Raw genomic sequence first — 20,540 nt, forward strand, 5'->3', positions numbered from 1 at the left:
TTACATTACATTTTTCATTGAAATTTTTGGCCGAATGTAGTTATTGTTTATAATTAGTTAGAAACCTGAGCTATGAGCTTCTTAAGGGATAATTGGGAGAACAAAATAATTAATTATGTTTTTGTATACATTCTAAAAAAAAGTAATAAAACATCTCTCCTTGTTCAAAGAATGTTAAAATTATAATGATTTCACTCCTTTGTTTCCATTTCCATTTGACATCAGTATAATTACAACCCCCATTTTGAACAATGTGATTAAAAAAACTTCTCATGGACAGAGAATTATATGGAAATAGCTACAGTTATAAATTGGAACCAGCATATTAGAGTTTAGCAGCTGCATGTAACTGAATTAAATTAATCAATTAATGAAGAACACCAATTCATCAAGTGATCAAAGTGAACTGATTGTTAATTATGAAATAAATTTCCCAGTTTTATCACTGTTAGCTAATAAATGATATTTTCTTGTATCATGTATGTGTGCTCCAAAGTAATGAGATACAGGGTTGGTACATGTAATATCCTTGTGGACTACAAATGTAAATATTTAAGTCAAATTTCAGAGTTACCAGCACACCAGTAAGTTATATAAATAACAACAGTACCAGGTTTGATGAATTAAGTGTTGTTACATGTAGCTCTAAAAACTTTACCAAGAGATGAAATAATTGTTATTTATATAAAATTTGTAAAATACAGTGATGTTTTACCATTTACAGGCGAGTCTGTGGTACCTGGTGATGTGTTATGTGAGATTCAGACAGACAAAGCTGTGGTCAGCATGGAGGTAGATGAGGAAGGAATCCTGGCTAAAATACTTGTAAGTTATTATCACAAACATGAGAATTACTAAAGGTATATGTATTATGTTTATAATATCTATTGGTTCTGGAAGATAATGCACATGTTCAAACAAACCACACTTTTACTTAAATTTATATTCTAATCTTAAGACATCATTCAGATAAAAAATTATGTTATTGTCACAGGTTTGGGTAGCGTGAACGTGACACATATATATATCTACTAATAAATATGAGGTTTGTTCATGTGATGGGGAAAGTATATGTTAATCAAAACAAGGAATAATGTAATACATGTATATAATAAATGATTTATTAAACTCCTAATGCTATTTTTATGCCCCACCTAGGATAGTAGAGGGGCATTATGTTTTCTGGTCTGTGGCTCCGTTCGTCCGTCCGTCTGTGGCTCCGTTCCTCCGTCCGTCTGTGCGTCCATTCAGGTTAAAGTTTTTGGTCAAGGTAGTTTTCGATGAAGCTGAAGTCCAATCAACTTGAAACTTAGTACACTTGTTGCTTATGATATGATCTTTTTAATTTTAAAGCCAAATTAGACTTTTGACCCCAATTTCACGGTCCACTGAACATAGAAAATGAAAGTGGGAGTTTCAGGTTAAAGTTTTTGGTCAAGGTAGTTTTCGATGAAGCTGAAGTCCAATCAACTTGAAACTAAGTACACTTGTTGCTTATGATATGATCTTTCTAATTTTAAAGCCAAATTAGACTTTTGACCCCAATTTCACGGTCCACTGAACATAGAAAATGAAAGTGGGAGTTTCAGGTTAAAGTTTTTGGTCAAGTTAGTTTTTGATGAAGCTGAAGTCCAATCAACTTGAAACTTAGTACACTTGTTGCTTATTATATGATCTTTCTAATTTTAAGCCAAATTAGACTTTTGACCCCAATTTCACGGTCCACTGAACATAGAAAATGAAAGTGGGAGTTTCAGGTTAAAGTTTTTGGTCAAGGTAGTTTTTGATGAAGCTGAAGTCCAATCAACTTGAAACTTAGTAAACTTGTTGCTTATGATATGATCTTTTTAATTTTATAGCCAAATTAGACTTTTGACCCCAATTTCACGGTCGGTCCACTAAACATAGAAAATGAAAGTGGGAGTTTCAGGTTAAAGTTTTTGGTCAAGGTAGTTTTTGATAAAATTGAAGTCCAATCAACTTGAAACTTAGTACATATGTTCCCTATAGTATAATCTTTCTAATTTTAATACCAAATTAGACTTTTGACCCCAATTTCACGGTCCATGGAACATGGTACAGGATAGTGCGAGTGGGGCATCCGTGTACTTTGGACACATTCTTGTTTATGACTGGATTTCCAAGAGTTACAATAAAGATGATTTGTTCTTAAGTTGTCTTTTTCTTTACTTTAACTTCGTAAATCAACCTTTTCAAGACAGGCTTTTCTGCCTTGTACCAAATATTCGAGTCTTGATAAATCAATATATCGGGATTAACCCCGTATATGGATACACGCAAATGTTCACTTTTCGGAATTATGTCTGACTAGAACTTTTCTTGAATGTTGAAATTATAAATATTTCGTCCTGAATAGCTTGTTTCTCCTTAATAAATGTAGTTGTAATAAATTGTGAGAATCACCTCAGTAAAGCAATTGTAAAGTTTAAATAAGCTATAAATATATATATATCTCGCTTTTATATTAAATAAAATCAATTTTCTCTGTACCTTTTCTTATTGTGAATATCTGTATTTTTTTTGTCGTATGTCCTTTCTTCTTTGACTGCAAAATCCCAGAACCCTGAATAAGTCTCCCGCTCTTGTTTCTATATGACTGCTATTGTAGCTATAGCAATTGCTAAAATTTAGCTATCCCTATGGTGTCCCCATGATTACAGCTAAGAGTAGTGCGAAATTCGCCATCTCTTAGGTAAGGATTAGAATCTCGTATTTTCCTCCCAACAACATGTTACTTCTTTGCACTATCAAAATTGTTCAACTTCCGTTAAATAAATCTCAAATAAACTTCATTTCATTGAAAACTATTACCAAATATAGAATCAGAATGAATTTCCCCATATCGAGCCTCTGAAAGTTTCCTTTTATTTTCACCCAAGTATGCACATGCGCAAAGTCAACTTTCGAATACACATCCTCGATGGAATTTTGTACATCAGGAGTTTGTAAACATTGACCGATAAGACAACAATTTGAAACAAAATGAAATGTTGGCATGCTGAAAAGGTAAGACCAGAAGAAATCCAACCGCATATAACCTCTGAAACAACTGTCATGTGCTTAAACGAAAGAAATCCTCTTAAACCATGAGACGTCCTACTTCGTGCACAAAAATTGTATGTTGACTCCTCCACATGTGCTTAAATTTACCAATCTCATCTACCAAATATTTATATGTAAATGAACTATACCATTAACTGTAACATATGTTACGTTGGTATAAGTAATGTGCAAATTAACTCACACAGCCTCTTGTAATAAAAGGGGGGTCAGTTTGTAGATCATTACATTATTTTTTAGATCCATTGACTTGAATTTCTTGGGAAAAAAAGAACTGAATCCAAGGGAGATAATCAAACAAAACTTTCAATAGAATAGATCTGTTGGTTCATGTCATGCTTGTTCAAATTACAAATCTACTATTTAACTAGATCTGATGAAGGAACAGTGTATGTTCTCCCTCCTTATCCAGGTTGTTTCATTTTCATTTTTATTATGCCCCACATAGGGGCATTATGTTTTCTGGTCTGTGCGTCCGTTCGTCCGTTCGTTCGTCCGTTCGTCCGTCTGTCCCGCTTCAGGTTAAAGTTTTTGGTCGAGGTAGTTTTTGATGAAGTTGAAGTCCAATCGACTTCAAACTTGGTACACATGTTCCCTATGATATGATCTTTCTAATTTTAAAGCCAAATTAAACTTTTGACCCCAATTTCACGGTCCACTGAACATAGAAAATGAAAGTGCATGTTTCAGGTTAAAGTTTTTCAGGTTAAAGTTTTTGGTCAAGGTAGTTTTTGATGAAGTTGAAGTCCAATCAACTTGAAACTTAGTACACATGTTCCTTATGATATGATCTTTCTAATTTTAAAGCCAAATTAAACTTTTGACCCCAATTTCACGGTCCACTGAACATAGAAAATGAAAGTGCATGTTTCAGGTTAAAGTTTTTCAGGTTAAAGTTTTTGGTCAAGGTAGTTTTTGATGAAGTTGAAGTCCAATCAACTTGAAACTTAGTACACATGTTCCTTATGATATGATCTTTCTAATTTTAAAGCCAAATTAAACTTTTGACCCCAATTTCACGGTCCACTGAACATAGAAAATGAAAGTGCATGTTTCAGGTTAAAGTTTTTGGTCAAGGTAGTTTTTGATGAAGTTGAAGTCCAATCAACTTGAAACTTAGTACACATGTTCCCTATGATATTATCTTTCTAATTTTAATGCCTAATTATATTTTTTATCCAATTTCATGCTCCATTGAACATGGAAAATGATAGTGTGAGTGGGGCATCCGTGTACTTTGGACACATTCTTGTTATTTAGTTAATTTATATCGTCTTTACAACATGTTTAAGAATTTAAATATCCTGAAATTATTTAGTGTTTCTGGCTGGACATGTCTGAAAGGTCTCTGTCAATCCTTTCAATACAAAAAGTGTTTGGTGCAGACTGCTTAGGTCCAAAAAATTCCATGTTGTCCTTTAAATAAGGATTTTAATTTTTAAATTTGTTAATTTTTTCATTACCATGTCATGATAACTTTGCTTATGAAGTCATTTGTGGAAAAACTAAACTTTGACAAAACAGATAAAAATGCAGAAATTATACCTTTATTTACAATTCTAAAAAATTCTCATTCTTTTGAACCTCAAAGCCTTATTGTTTATTTGATTTATTATTGATATTTGAAAGAAATATTCTCAGATATGTGTGAATGATATAAAATTGAAATCTGAATTCTTGACTGGACACAAATATTACCGTATCTCACAGAAAGTAAAAAATCTGTAAAAAGTAAGATTTGAACCAAGGTAAAAATCTTTAAATCTTATAGAAAATGAAAATACAGATTGAATATTGATCAAATCAATTCATCTTACAGAAACCTGAGAATACTACTGACATAAAGATTGGCACATTAATTGCTGTGATGGTAGAAGAAGGAGATGATTGGAGGACAGCAGAGATACCTGTAGAGTCTGGTTCACAGACAGAACCAATCACCACATTAGAAAAATCAACATCAACAGAAGACCACACTACAACAACTAAAACTTCACAGTAAGTTAGATATACAAAATCATAATACATTTTACAGTTGCAATTCACAGTAGAGACATATTTCTGTGTCAACACTAAATTTGCAATTATTTTTATGGATTTAAACTCAACCAGAACCAAGAGAAGGTGTTTAACCCATATTTAGTGCTTTCTAATATTTATACACCATGGCTAATACAGAGTTAACTCTAGTTAATGAATTCAAGACATGCACTCAATTGTATTCCTGATGTTGATTTAACAATACAATACATGGAGTTAACATAAAAAATGTTTTACTTAAGGGTTAAGATTCATTTATGGCTCGGGTATAGCCTGGTTAGTGCTAGTGTTAGGGTTAGGTATAGGGTTCGGGTTAGTTTAGTATATAACTCTTTTAGCATTTCTAAGGCATCGATCAAAATTTTGACAAGTGGTTTTATGTGGACAAATGAAATTTCGTTTAGTAAAAAGTTAATTGTACAGTGTAATCTGCCTAATTCGACACCTGAGTATTCCTACACCCTGCTTTAACCGACACATTTTCATGGTCCCAAAATTGGTCTATCCTTGCAGAAAAAACCTAAGTATTCCAACACCCTGCTTAAACAGACATTTTTTCTGGTCCCCCAGTGTGTCGGATTAAGCAAGTTCTACTGTCCATGTATTACATGAATGCATATATATATTTCAGCACAGAGATACCTATAGGACCGTCTGTCAGGAAACTTTTAGAAGAGTACAATATAACAGCAGCAACAGTCCAACCATCTGGTCCACATGGTAGACTTCTCAAAGGGTGGGTATTCTAAGGTTTTTGATTTTCTCTCCATTTAAGGAAATATCTGTCAAGTTATTTTTTTGTTACAGACTTGGGGAATAACTCGGGTAGCAAGGATAGAGGCTATTATATATGGACAGATGAAAACACATCTGCTTCCATTTTCTACATTTAAATCAGTCAAAGATAATGTCACAAACAAAAATACAAGAAACTGACAAAAGGGGAACAACTCTGTCTTACACACAGAAACATACTCTGACCATACATATTGATATAAATGTATATATAACATTTTTTAAATTTTTTTTATGGGGGGGGGGGACTTTATTTTATCATAAGATTGAACAATTTAAAAGAAAGTTTTTCCAAATTTTATTTCTGCAAGATTTAAGAAATAGTTAATTTTCCAAAGAAAAATGGGGGGGGGGAGGGGGTTGCATTTCTTATTCTTTGTACATAGTGTGAAAACAGATTTACTAAGTAATGCACAACAGCACAATACTAGTGCACAGTGCATTGCACAAAAAACAAATAAAATATAAATTCAAATCATTTCACCAAATATAAGTTCTTCTACTACATTTATTCTGTGTCAGAAACCTAATATGTGTCAAAATTATTAACTACAATTAATCCACATTCAGATCTGTATCAAGCTTGAAGACTGTGTCCATTTTTGCCCCAACTGTTCATGATTGGACTTTGTCGTATCCAGCTGTGCTCGTGAGGTAGTTTATTTGTAATTTAATTGGTCTTTGCTTTTCTTTAATATCTCAAATAAGATTTATAAATATGATCTATATCTTAATTTCAGGGACATACTGAAATATGTTAAATCTAATAGTTTGTCCAAGCAAGATCTTGGGGCCGTCTCAAATACACCTACGAAGGAGGAAGTTATCCAAACGAGCCAGCCTACTACTACTGTGTTTGTTCCTGGAGAAGAGGAGGAGTTTATAGATATTCCGTTAACTAACATGAGAAGAACAATAGCCAGGCGACTCACTGAATCTAAAGTAATGGGCTATATAAATTAAGTAAAGTAATGGGCTATATAAATTATGTAAAGTAATGGGCTATATAAATTAAGTAAAGTAATGGGCTATATAAATTAAGTAAAGTAATGGGCTATATAAATTAAGTAAAGTAATGGGCTATATAAATTAAGTAAAGTAATGGGCTATATAAATTAAGTAAAGTAATGGGCTGTATAAATTAAGTAAAGTAATGGGCTATATAAATTTAGTAAAGTAATGGGCTATATAAATTAGGTAAAGTAATGGGCTATATAAATTAAGTAAAGTAATGGGCTATATAAATTAAGTAAAGTAATGGGCTATATAAATTAGGTAAAGTAATGGGCTATATAAATTAGGTAAAGTAATGGGCTATATAAATTAAGTAAAGTAATGGGCTGTATGAATTAAGTAAAGTAATGGATTATATAAATTTAGTAAAGTAATGGGCTATATAAATTAGGTAAAGTAATGGGCTATATAAATTAAGTAAAGTAATGGGCTATATAAATTAAGTAAAGTAATGGGCTATATAAATTAGGTAAAGTAATGGGCTATATAAATTAAGTAAAGTAATGGGCTACATAAATTAAGTAAAGTAACGGGCTATATAAATTAAGTAAAGTAACGGGCTATATAAATTAAGTAAAGTAAGGGGCTATATAAATTAAGTAAAGTAATGGGCTATATAAATTAAGTAAAGTAATTGGTTTCATATATTAAGTTTTCCCAAACTGTTGTCACATATAACCAAGTATCTGTATGATCTAATTTGATCTGTACATTTATTATAATTAATTGTACTGTGTACCAGTAAGCAGTTTTCAATTTTGCCCGGCATTCCCTTTCTGTTTGACAATAATTTTAATTTTAATAATGATACCTTCTGAACATGGAACTTTTCCCCACATATATCTTAGCTTCTGTATTCCTGTGAGAAATCATTTAAGGTGGTACCCAACACTACAGGGAGATAACTCTGTAAAATCAGCTAAACGTTTTAATAACGTCGTGTTGTTAGGGGAATATTAAGCTTCTCAATGATCAAAATTAGTGTTTGTCAAACTGCTATATAACCAGTGTAATTTTTCTGATAAATTAGTTGGTTCAATTTTTTAAAATTTTTATATTTTTGTCAAAGGGTCAAAGTAAATATTTTGTCAAAATTTTATGAAAATTAAACGAGCCAAATAAATTTTAGTCAAGGTGTTGGGTACCACCTTAAGTTATGAAAATGGAAATTTATTCCTGTTAAACATTACTTAATTGACATTGGCATATATTCTGGTTAAAATTATTTAAATTGACAATTGTATATTTCAGATGACAATACCACATTCATATATTTCAATAGAGAGCAATATAAAAGCAGTTTCTGATCTAAGGAAACAGTTATTAGGTAATTCTATGAGTGAATTAGTATTAGGGAAAAGAAATAAGGTGTACAGTACTTTGATCTACAAATACACTGAAGGACATACGATACAGTTTTGATCATGTATTTACATTTTGATAAAAATTTCCATATAGACTATTTTTTACCTGATTAAATCAAATATGTAATAAAAAATATACCTTTATGTGCTATTTTTTTTAGTAAAACGAGGTTGAAATTTGTATATTTGCCCAAAATTCCGATTTGTGGCCGTATTTTCCCTTTCGAAAGAAAGACATAACTTTTTTGTTTTGAAAGATAAACACAAATTGTTTTTTGTTAAGTAATTGGTAATTTCTGTATTTTATAAAATTGAGAAAGGAAATGGTGAATATGTCAAAGCGACAACCACCCGACCATAGAGCAAACAACAGCCGAAGGCAACCAATGGGTCTTCAATGTAGCGAGAATTCCCGCACCCGTAGGTGTCCTTCAGCTGGCCCCTAAAATATGCATAATAGTACAGTGATAATGGACGTCATACTAAACTCCGAATTATACACAAGAAACTAAAATTTAAAATCATACAAGACTAACAAAGGCCAGAGGCTCCTGACTTGGGACAGGCGCAAAATTGCGGCGGGGTTAAACATGTTTATGAGATCTCAACCCTCCCCCTATACCTCTAGCCAATGTAGAAAAGTAAAAGAATAACAATACGCACATTAAAATTCAGTTCAAGAGAAGTCCGAGTCTGATGTCAAAAGATGTAACAAAAGAAAATAAATCAAATGACAATAATACATAAATAACAACAGACTACTAGCAGTTAACTGACATGCCAGCTCCAGACCTCAATTAAACTGATTGAAAGATTATGTCTTCATCATATGAAAATCAGGTACAATCCCTCCCGTTAGGGGTTTAGTATCATACTATCATAAAATATATGAGAAGAACATAACCCGTGTCATGCCAACAACTGTTTTTTTAGAAATAAATGTGTTTAGTTCCGATGCAAAGACCCTATCAGTGAATCAATGTTAAAGCCAAAATATGCAATCTTTAATGACCTGACAACAGTATCGTAACTATATCCCCTTTTAATAAGTCTATTTAAAGGTTTTGTTAGTTTCTGAGGAGAATACTGACATTTTTGTGCTTTATAAAGAATATTTCCATAAAATTTTGGATGTGAAATACCTGAACGTATAAGATGTCTGCATGTTGAGTTATATTTACGAATTATTTCCTTATACCGGTGATAAAATTTAGTAAATGTTTTGACCAGTTTGTGATATCGAAAACCCTGGTGTAATAATTTTTCAGTAATACATAAATTTCTCTCGCTAAAATCTAATACATTGTTACATACACGAGCGAATCGTACAAGTTGAGATATATAAACACCATAAGATGGTGACAAGGGAACGTCACCATCTAAAAATGGATAATTAACAATAGGAAATGAAAAATCATCTCTTTTATCATAAATTTTTGTATTAAGCTTCCCGTTTATGATATAGATATCAAGATCGAGGAAAGGGCAGTGGTCATTGTTATCATTAGCTTTATTTAAAGTAAGTTCTACAGGATAAATTTCTTTAGTATACATACTGAAGTCGTCATTATTTAGAGCCAATATATCATCCAAATATCTAAAAGTATTGTTAAATTTTTGTATCAAATACATGTATACATTTTTTATTCAGAAAAAAAACACCATTTTTTGCTGTATATTTATCAAATTAAAAAAAATTGCACTATTTACATTTTCATGAAAATTGGCATACATCATCTTCTCGCGTAATCAAACCAAATGACATTTTGAAAAAGAGGGGTCCATGAACTTGTTTTCAAGTTAAATAAGTTTGAATGATAAAAATTAGTTAAAAACTGAATCTTTTCCTGATAAGTCATAGTTTGACGTCGCGAAAATAACAATTTACCTAAGCCCCTGTAACTGTATCATATGCCTTTAACATGACCCAAAATAAAGGAACAAGGCTATAATTGATGTTCTTCAACTCATAGGCTGATCCCATCAACACAAACAAAAGTTTACACATCATTGCAAACTCAAGACAGTCACTGGAATAGTTTGAGCACAATTCTTACGGAAACGATAATAAATTATTCATTGACGTCAGTGGATGTAAAAGAAAATATTTTCATCTATTCATTGAAGCACACAAAAGTGAAATATTTATTCCAGATCAAAGAAATTAACCAGATTCTTTTTAATAATTGTATTGTGTGCAAGTTAAAACCATACATTGTAAATTTTGGTAAATTTTCATTTAAATCCTAAAACAAAAAAACTTATTGTTTGCATATTTACCTAGTATTAATTATTCCATCAACTTCCTAAGCCCATACTTTTCCATCTACCTAGTATCAATTATTCCATCAACTTCCTTAGCCCATACTTTTCTATCTACCTAGTATTAATTATTCCATCAACTTCCTAAGCCCATACTTTTCTATCTACCTAGTATTAATTATTCCATCAACTTCCTTAGCCCATACTTTTCTATCTACCTAGTATTAATTATTCCATCAACTTCCTTAGCCCATACTTTTCTATCTACCTAGTATTAATTATTCCATCAACTTCCTTAGCCCATACTTTTCTATCTACCTAGTATTAATTTTTCCATCAACTTCCTTACCCCATACTTTTCTATCTACCTAGTATTAATTATTCCATCAACTTTCTTAGTCCATACTTTTCTATCTACCTAGTATTAATTATTCCATCAACTTCCTTAGCCCATACTTTTCTATCTACCTAGTATTAATTATTCCATCAACTTCCTTAGCCCATACTTTTCTATCTACCTAGTATTAATTATTCCATCAACTTCCTTAGCCCATACTTTTCTATCTACCTAGTATTAATTATTCCATCAACTTCCTTAGCCCATACTTTTCTATCTACCTAGTATTAATTATTCCATTAACTTCCTAAGCCCATACTTTTCGTGTATTTTGCTTTAAGTAAAAAAATATTCAAATTTGATTTTTCTAACAAACACTAAAAAAAGATCCAGAATTGATTTGCCAATATTCTCAATAAAAGTAAAACTTCTTATGAAGTACAACAAGGCAAAATTATATGTTTTTTTCTACCAATCCTTTTTGCATTTTCAGGAATACAAAATTTATTGACGGACAAACTGACAGAAAAAGTAAAAACTTTATTAATATGATGCTTCTGCATCCTTAATGTAGAGCCCTAATTGAAAAAAGTATTAATTTAGATTAATTATAGATAAATCATTTTTGACCCACAGAACAGACCCTGTTTATGTTGTTCAAAAGAAACTACTGTTTTCAACAGGGAAGTAATTATATCTGTACCCGTAAAAGTGAGAAAAAATATGAACAGTTCCAAAACATAATAACATTCATAAAATATAAACAATTGATGGTCTTTCCACTCAAATTCACTAAAGGTATGAAAATTTGATAAACAATATGTATAGGCTATTAATTTACGTTTTTTGATTGAGTTAAGCCTGCCAATTGATATTTTATCGTATGTTTTTCTATGGTGTGATGTTATGCTATTGTTTCAGAAAAAGGGAGAAGGTTTGAATCCATTAAAACGTTTAATTCCGCTGCAAATGTTTGCACCTGTCCTTAGTCAGGAATCTGATGTACAGTAGTTGTCGTTTGGTTATGTAATTCATACATGTTTCTCGTTTCTCTTTTTTTTTTTTATATAGATTAGACCGTTGGTTTTCCCCTTTGAATGGTTTTACACTAGTAATTTTTAGGCCCTTTTTTATAACTTGTTGTGCGGTGTAAGCCAAGGCTCAGTGTTGAAGGCCGTACATTGACCTATAATGGTTTACTTTTTTTTAAATTGTTATTTGGATGGAGAGTTGTCTCATTGGCACTCACACCACATCTTCCTATATCTATTAAATGATAGCTTATCACACACTGATTATGAATTTCAAAATACAATGTTTTAGGCACTTTTTTTTTATCAATTAAGGGAGATAATTAGCCACTTCTGGTTAAATCAAAGTTATCTTGTCAAATAATATCTTACTTTACTCTGATTCTAAAAATATATAGTTTCATATAATTTTGCCTTAGGTAAGGAAGATAAATTGCTACTTACGGTTTTAAAAAAGTAATTACTGGTTGACATTTTCAAGCCCATATATCTACTAATCAAATGCAAAAGTTCCTACAGCTTTATGTCCTATAAATATTAATCTACTGCAAAGTTCAAAATGAAGAATGTCAGTTTTATCTTTGAACCTCAATTCAAAAGACACTAGGTCTCTATCCCTTCTGGTAAGCCAGTTACATTTGCATTTTTCTTATTTAAAATACAAAAGGGGAAATAACTCTCTGGACTGCTTCGGTCAAAATTATTTTTAAGATTCTGAGGATATAATTGGTGAAATAATTTTGTCATAAAAGCACAAAGCACCGTAAGTAAAATTGTGGAAATGTGGAAAGACCTAATTATAAGTTTGTTTTAAAATGATAGATTAGGTCAAATTCTTTCACAAACCACTTCATTGATTCTACTGTATAAACTTACAAAATTTGTAATAAGTATGATTATTTATAGGTGAAGGCATTAAAGTATCAATGAATGATTTTATAATAAAGGCATCAGCTATAGCTTTACAGGTAAGACACTGTGTATTGCTTAAATGTTAGCCTTTTGTCAACACAATTTTATCAGGCACTGTTGAACTGTAGATTTGGTCAGCAGCTAGACAGCTTGACCAGTTGTTATATAAATAACAATTTTCAGATCTGTCAGACACCACTTCATGTTCAGGGCTGTTCCAAAAATAAATGAATTAGGGGGGGAAGGAAGACACTTCTTATTTTACCCCACCATGCATACATTTTAAATTGGATATTTCATTTAAATGTCAAACAATCTTTCTTAAATGACCACCACCCATTAAATTTTAATAAAAGTACCTTCCTTCCACCCCCACCCTATACAATTAATTCTGGAAAAGCCCTCAGTGATACTTTGAATTTTAATGTGTGTTAAATGAACTTAACATATTCATCCCATTTTTCTCCAGTACTATGGTTAGAAGAGAATAACTAGACATTTTGTCAGCAGTTGTCTATCAATCAGTCCATCAATATGCAGCTCCTCTGCAATTGCTCAACTGATACCACTGAAACATTACACATATTTAGAACACTATTCAGTTATATCCTTATGCAAAAAGGAATACAAATATTGTTGAACTTGTTACAGGGGAGATAATTGATTTACTTACCTCAATATTGCAATATGAGTTAATATTCTTTTAAATGCAACTCCTCCTAAATAGTTAGATAGATGTTGATGAAACTGTTCACACTTATAGAAAACTATCTGAGTATGTGCATAAAGCAATATTATCCTTGTCCTTATCAAAAAAGGGTACTCATAAAATTTTGCACTGTGACCATTCTGTAAATTTTCTGATTTACAGTGGATTCAATTATTAGTCCCCTAGTGATGAAGTCAAAGGGAACTTATGGTTTTCACTCTGTTCTTCTGTCTTTCTGTCCATTTGTCAGTTTGGCAGATCCAGTTTCCACACTTATTTGTGGAAATGTTGGTCCAGTCTGATAATTATGTGTAGAGTTTTGGTCCTTGCTTGAAGATCATTGGAACATTGTTTTATTGGGACAAGTTACAGATCAAGTTCAAATTTTGTTCTGGTATGATGATTTTGTTCAGAGTTATGGTCCTTAAACTTAGAAAATTCACTCAAAAATCAGTTTTCCACACTTTTTTTGCCCCACCTACAATAATAGAGGGGCATTATGTTGTCTGGTCTGTGAGTCCATCTGTTTGTCTGTCCCAATTCAGGTTAAAGTTTTTGGTCAAAGTAGTTTTTGATGAAGTTGAAGTTCAATCAACTTGAAACTTAGTACACATGTTCCTTATGATATTATCTATCTAATTTCAAAGCCAAGTTAGACTTTGGATTCCAATTAAACAGTCCACAGAACATAGAAAATGATCATGCAAGTTTCGGTTTAAAGTTTTTGGTCAAAGTAGTTTTTTGATGAAGTTGAAGTCCAATCAACTTGAAACTTAGTACACATGTTCCCTAAGATATGATATTTCTAATTTTAATGCCAATTTCACGGTCCATTGAACATTATTATTACATAGAAAATGATAGTGCGAGAGGGGCATCCATGTTCTTTGGACACATTCTTGTTTTCGTAATGCTTGAAGATATTGACTTGATATTTGTTATATAGTTTTCTCCATGACAAGTTATAGATTAGTTAGCATTTTGTTCCAGTATATCTACTTTTTAACCGGTAGGGGTCAATGCATGCAACTCTTTGATTTTATGGCCATGTACTTACAAACCTTTTATAAATAATAACATTTCAAACTTATAATTACAGAGAGTTCCAGCACTGAATGCTGTTTGGCACGGAGAGGAAGTGAAAATGTCTAGTAATGTTGATATAAGTGTTGCTGTGGCAACCGACCAGGGCCTCATCACTCCAATTATAAAGAATGCAGCATATCTAGCAGTGGATGAAATATCTAGTTCTATAAAGGTAACAGAGTAACAAGACTTAAAACTAAGCAGAAAGAATATCTAGTTCTATAAAGGTAACAGAGTAACAAGACTTAAAACTAAGCAGAAAGAATATCTAGTTCTATAAAGGTAACAGAGTAACAAGACTTAAAACTAAGCAGAAAGAATATCTAGTTCTATAAAGGTAACAGAGTAACAAGACTTAAAACTAAGCAGAAAGAATATCTAGTTCTATAAAGGTAACAGAGTAACAAGACTTAAAACTAAGCAGAAAGAATATCTAGTTCTATAAAGGTAACAGAGTAACAAGACTTAAAACTAAGCAGAAAGAATATCTAGTTCTATAAAGGTAACAGAGTAACAAGACTTAAAACTAAGCAGAAAGAATATCTAGTTCTATAAAGGTAACAGAGTAACAAGACTTAAAACTAAGCAGAAAGAATATCTAGTTCTATAAAGGTAACAGAGTAACAAGACTTAAAACTAAGCAGAAAGAATATCTAGTTCTATAAAGGTAACAGAGTAACAAGACTTAAAACTAAGCAGAAAGAATATCTAGTTCTATAAAGGTAACAGAGTAACAAGACTTAAAACTAAGCAGAAAGAATATCTAGTTCTATAAAGGTAACAGAGTAACAAGACTTAAAACTAAGCAGAAAGAATATCTAGTTCTATAAAGGTAACAGAGTAACAAGACTTAAAACTAAGCAGAAAGAAGACACTATTTGACCCCTGGAAAAACAATAGAATTCTCCAATTTTAGATTTCTTTTTAATTTAAAATTTTGCACATTGTTTTTGTGCAATGCGAGATATTTTAAAAAAAAATTATAATTATTTTGATCTTCTTTTCAACTACACATCTAGGAGGATGTCTAAGATGTAACCTCAATGATAGAAATTGTTTGTACTATATATACTTTAATAACTAAATTGCTAGAGTCTAACCTATTATCCAAGAGTACCAAAGTTCTGCCTTTATCACGTTTTCTTTAAAGAATAAGAAGTGACTACAGGTGTCATACCACCAATTAAAAGTGCCTATCTGTTCACCCAAATTTTACAATTTTCACAGCTTTCTACATATTTTACCTTAAGTTTAACTTTATAGAAACCAGGTATATCCTGAATCGTACATGTATCAACTTTCTACATGCCAATTTTCAATAGATGTTTAAAATCATTTAAAAAAGAAAAGGTCTTCCGAATAGAGGTACCACTAAAAATAACCCCTGGTTTTCTGGAAATCTTAAATTAGTATACTATGGAGTGCATTAATCCTCAATTTTGAATGCAAACTCATAAACAAGTAAATTTTAGCTCAAAATGGTCTTAATATATTTCTCTTTCACCAGAAGTTTCATTTCTGCCAATTTGTTGGTTAGTTTAAGTAAACAATGACATCAAATGCACTATTTTTTGTCCGAGTAGGCCTGCTTTCACAAACGTTCTAAATTTGAGGGAGTAATTGGCACCTACAGTCAACCTTGACAAATTCTTAACTAGGGACAATTGCATGGTCAAACTAGTTTTGGGTCTGGATCTAATATTGTTCAATTTGGACATATATATTGGAAATGAAATTAAAACTGAATACTGTGAAAAAAGTGAAATCAAGTGTTACAGTGAATCGAAATATAAATAAAATTTTCCCAAAAAATTGTAAAGATTCAATGAAAAATTGTTTTGAATGATTTTGAAAATAATTAAAAATACAGAATTCTGGATCTTATATAAAGACTCTGCACCTGTTTAATTGGGAGATATATCATGGGAAAGTAAACAGAATACTGTGGATATATTAAATGCCTAGTGATCAGTGAAATATGGAAGAAAATATTCCAAAAAGTTAATAGAATTAGGAAAAAATTCTTCAAGTAGTGTAACTGAAATACTGGATGGTATATCAAATTCTGGATGGTATATCAAATACTGGATGGTATATCAAATACTGGATGGTATATCAAATACTGGATGGTATATCAAATACTGGATGGTATATCAAATTCTGGATGGTATATCAAATACTGGATGGTATATCAAATACTGGATGGTATATCAAATACTGGATGGTATATCAAATTCTGGATGGTATATCAAATACTGGATGGTATATCAAATACTGGATGGTATATCAAATACTGGATGGTATATCAAATACTGGATGGTATATCAAATACCAGTTTCAGGATTAATAAATAAAGATAATTGTTCATTCATAACTTTTATTTTGATAATTTACTATGCACAAACACCTCTTAAGAATGCATACATTTGCTCTGGTGTTTATTAATCTTTGAAAACTATGCAAATTTTAAAATGATTAGGATTTCCACAAGTTTAAAAATATTATGAGTTGAAAATGCAGGAGATAAATATAGATTCCTACACTGCAACAAGTGTATTACGATATTTCTCCACTCTCGACAGTTAAATTTTATTATTTAAAGCGTGAGGCTTGCCGAGCTCTTTAAATAACTAAAATTTAACTGTCGAGAGTGGAGAAATATCGTAATACACGAGTTATAGTGTCGGAATCTGTTTCTCTAATGATCTTTATCCTTCTTTTTCAAAGATTTTCAGAAACTTGTGTTCTTTATATGCGACGTCATCAGGCATGGTCGCCTTTTTTCATGACGTCACAATAGGAAAATTCAGAAGAAAACAAAACATTTAGACGTCATAATCAAATTTCGACTAATCATTTGCCGAGAACAGATTTTTCACTAGTGAGGAGAAATATTTTTCTCACACCGGTCAGGAAATGTGAAAATAGCACAAAAATTAGAGAAAAGAGGTTTTCAACACTATCAATGAAATCAAAGCACTCATAGTGTTTGACTATGAACACATCAAGAAGAAATGTAGTACTTTAAGAGACTTAAATACCCTGCAAGAAAACATAGATTCTACCTACATTTATAGAAGAGGGCATTATGTTTTCTGTATAGAAAATCTAACTCTAAATTGAGGTTATTATCTTCAATAATTGACCAATCATTGTTATTGTAGGATTTAGCAGTCAGAGCAAGAGAAGGAAAACTACAGCTGCATGAGTTTCAGGGTGGAACTTTTACGTAAGTTTGATTTTAAGCAAAGATTTTAGGATTTCAAGACACAAGCTTTTATTTTGTCATTTAGAAAATAAACTGTTGAATGGTCAGTTTTAATACATACTGACAACATCATGGCAAAACAGATATTTTTTTTTTTATTTATATAGTTACATTGCAAGGTGTTGTTGTAATGACAATAACAAGTATGCATTAGTTACTTTAAATTCCTATTTGCGTGTATTTATTATTGTGATTTTGTCATTTAGACTAAAATACTATTTATATCATATAAAAAAAATCTAAATGTAATTTTATATGTTTGCGATTTTGAACCTGTCTCATTTTTTCGCAATAATATCTGAATTTATAGTACCTAAGTTTTGTCTATATTTAGATTGAAGTGTTAGTGTGGGCTTGCTAATAACTTACCTACAATAACTGTCAGATTAGCGTAGCTTCTATATATTATCTAGACTTCTTGTAGGACCTGTGTAACACACATCCGACATAGACCATGGGTTAGAATAAGAAACTCCAAATTGGAAGATATCACTTCCAGCTAAGGAAATATACTTCTCCTGAGAGTAGGAGCACCTTTAGGATTCATTACACTCCTCTTTGTCATCTTCTTTTTGTTGACAATTCTCATGGTTGTGAGGACAGTTTCACTAATGTTTCTATCCCCAGAATTTCCATTTGTATCCATGTTTTAATAGACGTAACATATTATTGCAAATATCCACCTCTGTAATTCACTACAAGATTACAAATTTTTGCAATGGAATTAATGACATCTTTTTTTCTTTCTTTTTTTCAGAATTTCAAATTTAGGAATGTTTGGAATTAGTGAATTTACTGCAGTTATTAATCCCCCACAGACTGCTATTATGGCCATTGGGTCATCACGTCTTGTAGCTGGTCAAGATGGACAACCTCAGACTAATATGACAGTCACAGTGTCTTATGACAGTCGTGCTATTGATGAAACAAACGCTTCACAATTTTTAGAAGTTTTTAAAGAAGTAATGGAGAGTCCTAGTTTAATGATTGTTGGAAGTTCATTATCATCAACACTTAAAGTAACTGGTTCATACTAGATCTGAAAATATTTGAAGTAAATGGAAGAAATAATTAGACAGGATACAATTATATACTGACAGTCAATAGGTTATCATGTCCTAGAATTGTGTTTTTTGGAAGCTGAAAATATGTGAAATTAGAATGCTGAAAGAAAATTTATTGTTAATTTGTCGAGATAATAATTTTATGATTTTTATGTGCTGAGGACTATTCCATTTAAATGTATGTGGTAGGGTAGGAAGGGAAGTTAATTATTGAATGTGAGTCCAGGGACTTTTTTCAGTATGTATCTTATTACCATTATGAAAATTATCTAAAAAATGGTTCTTGGTTGTACATACTTTTTAATGGAATAGCTCAAGTATACTATAAAAAGATAGCAGCCACCTCAATATCTCAGCTCACAAAACAATCATGGTTGTCATTTATTTGTCATATAGTGTTATAAACATATTTTCTGTAATTCCAAGAATAGCAATTGTACTAAAGCTTATTGACAAAAATGTCTTAAGATAAAGTTTATCTTATTAACAGTCAGTTAATTTTGATATAGGATAGTTTGTGGTTATGTCCCTTGTTTGGCTGCAAGTTTTATGAAATTCTGCAATGAGAATGCATTAGATATGCTTGTTTCTTAGATTGAATTCAGAATTAGTTGCATATTGTAACAAAGTTATCAAATTTTAAAATTGTAACTAATGAATTGTTTTATTGTTAACCAATAAATTATAATACATCATGAACATTAGTGATTATCCTATTGATGATTGAGAAAAAGATCCAATAGAATAAATGTTTTAGAAAAAAATTAGTATAAAACAGATTAAAATGCAGATACATTATAATTTAAAACAAAACATTAAGGTCTCCTAGGCCAAAAGAAAGAAGAAAAAACAGTCTGCATACCACAGCAGTGAAATAATGGATCCAGTATTTCCTGAAGACTATATGAACCTCAAATATATTCATATCATATTATTTTTGGGAGAAAACAGCTCAGACCATACAATGCTGTAAAGTACTTATAATGAATAATTTGTAAAAGGTTTTATATAATAAGGTTGGATAAGTAACTTGTGTCATTCATATTTAAACAGAAACCCTTTGACAAAATATAAGCTGAATCCCTAAAATTTCCTGACATATTAATTTGGATTACACTAACAGGTCTACTGATATAAAACAGATTTAATCTTGTGTGCAACAGAAAGTGAAACATGTAGACCATAATTTGGTGATTGATATCATGTTATAGGGGGAGGTTTGAGATCTCAAAAAATATGTTTAACCCTGCCACATTTTGCGCCTGTCCCAAGTCAGGAGCCTCTGGCCTTTGTTAGTCTAGTATGATTTTTAATTTTAGTTTCCTGTGTATGATTTGGAGTTTAATATGACATCATTATCACTGAACTAGTATACATATTTGTTTAGGGGCCTGCTGAAGGACTCCACCAGGTGCGGGAGTTTCTTGCTGCATTAAAGACCCATTGGTGGCCTTCGGCTGTTGTCTGCTCTATGGTCGGGTAGTTATCTCTTTGACACATTCCCCATTTGCATTCTCAATTTTATTTTTAATATGCAAATCCGGGTTTTTCAAATTGGAGAATATGGGATTTACTGG

The 20,540-nt window shown here is 31.4% G+C and overlaps 1 protein-coding gene across 1 annotated transcript in view; it reads left to right on the top strand.

The window, feature by feature from the left end:
• Positions 1 to 19,662, top strand: part of LOC143083803 (dihydrolipoyllysine-residue acetyltransferase component of pyruvate dehydrogenase complex-like) — a 32,017-nt gene extending 12,355 nt beyond the window's left edge. Inside the window, exons 3-11 of the mRNA XM_076260172.1 lie at positions 725 to 825; positions 4,901 to 5,079; positions 5,753 to 5,857; positions 6,657 to 6,858; positions 8,182 to 8,257; positions 12,831 to 12,892; positions 14,645 to 14,803; positions 17,796 to 17,860; positions 18,657 to 19,662. Of these exons, the coding sequence (XP_076116287.1) occupies positions 725 to 825; positions 4,901 to 5,079; positions 5,753 to 5,857; positions 6,657 to 6,858; positions 8,182 to 8,257; positions 12,831 to 12,892; positions 14,645 to 14,803; positions 17,796 to 17,860; positions 18,657 to 18,936 (1,229 nt within the window). The 3' untranslated portion in view covers positions 18,937 to 19,662. The remainder of the gene's footprint in view (positions 1 to 724; positions 826 to 4,900; positions 5,080 to 5,752; positions 5,858 to 6,656; positions 6,859 to 8,181; positions 8,258 to 12,830; positions 12,893 to 14,644; positions 14,804 to 17,795; positions 17,861 to 18,656) is intronic.
• Positions 19,663 to 20,540: the final 878 nt, after the last annotated feature.

The sequence above is a fragment of the Mytilus galloprovincialis genome, chromosome 7, assembly GCF_965363235.1.
Source record: "Mytilus galloprovincialis chromosome 7, xbMytGall1.hap1.1, whole genome shotgun sequence".
In the NCBI taxonomy this organism is placed as follows: domain Eukaryota; kingdom Metazoa; phylum Mollusca; class Bivalvia; order Mytilida; family Mytilidae; genus Mytilus; species Mytilus galloprovincialis.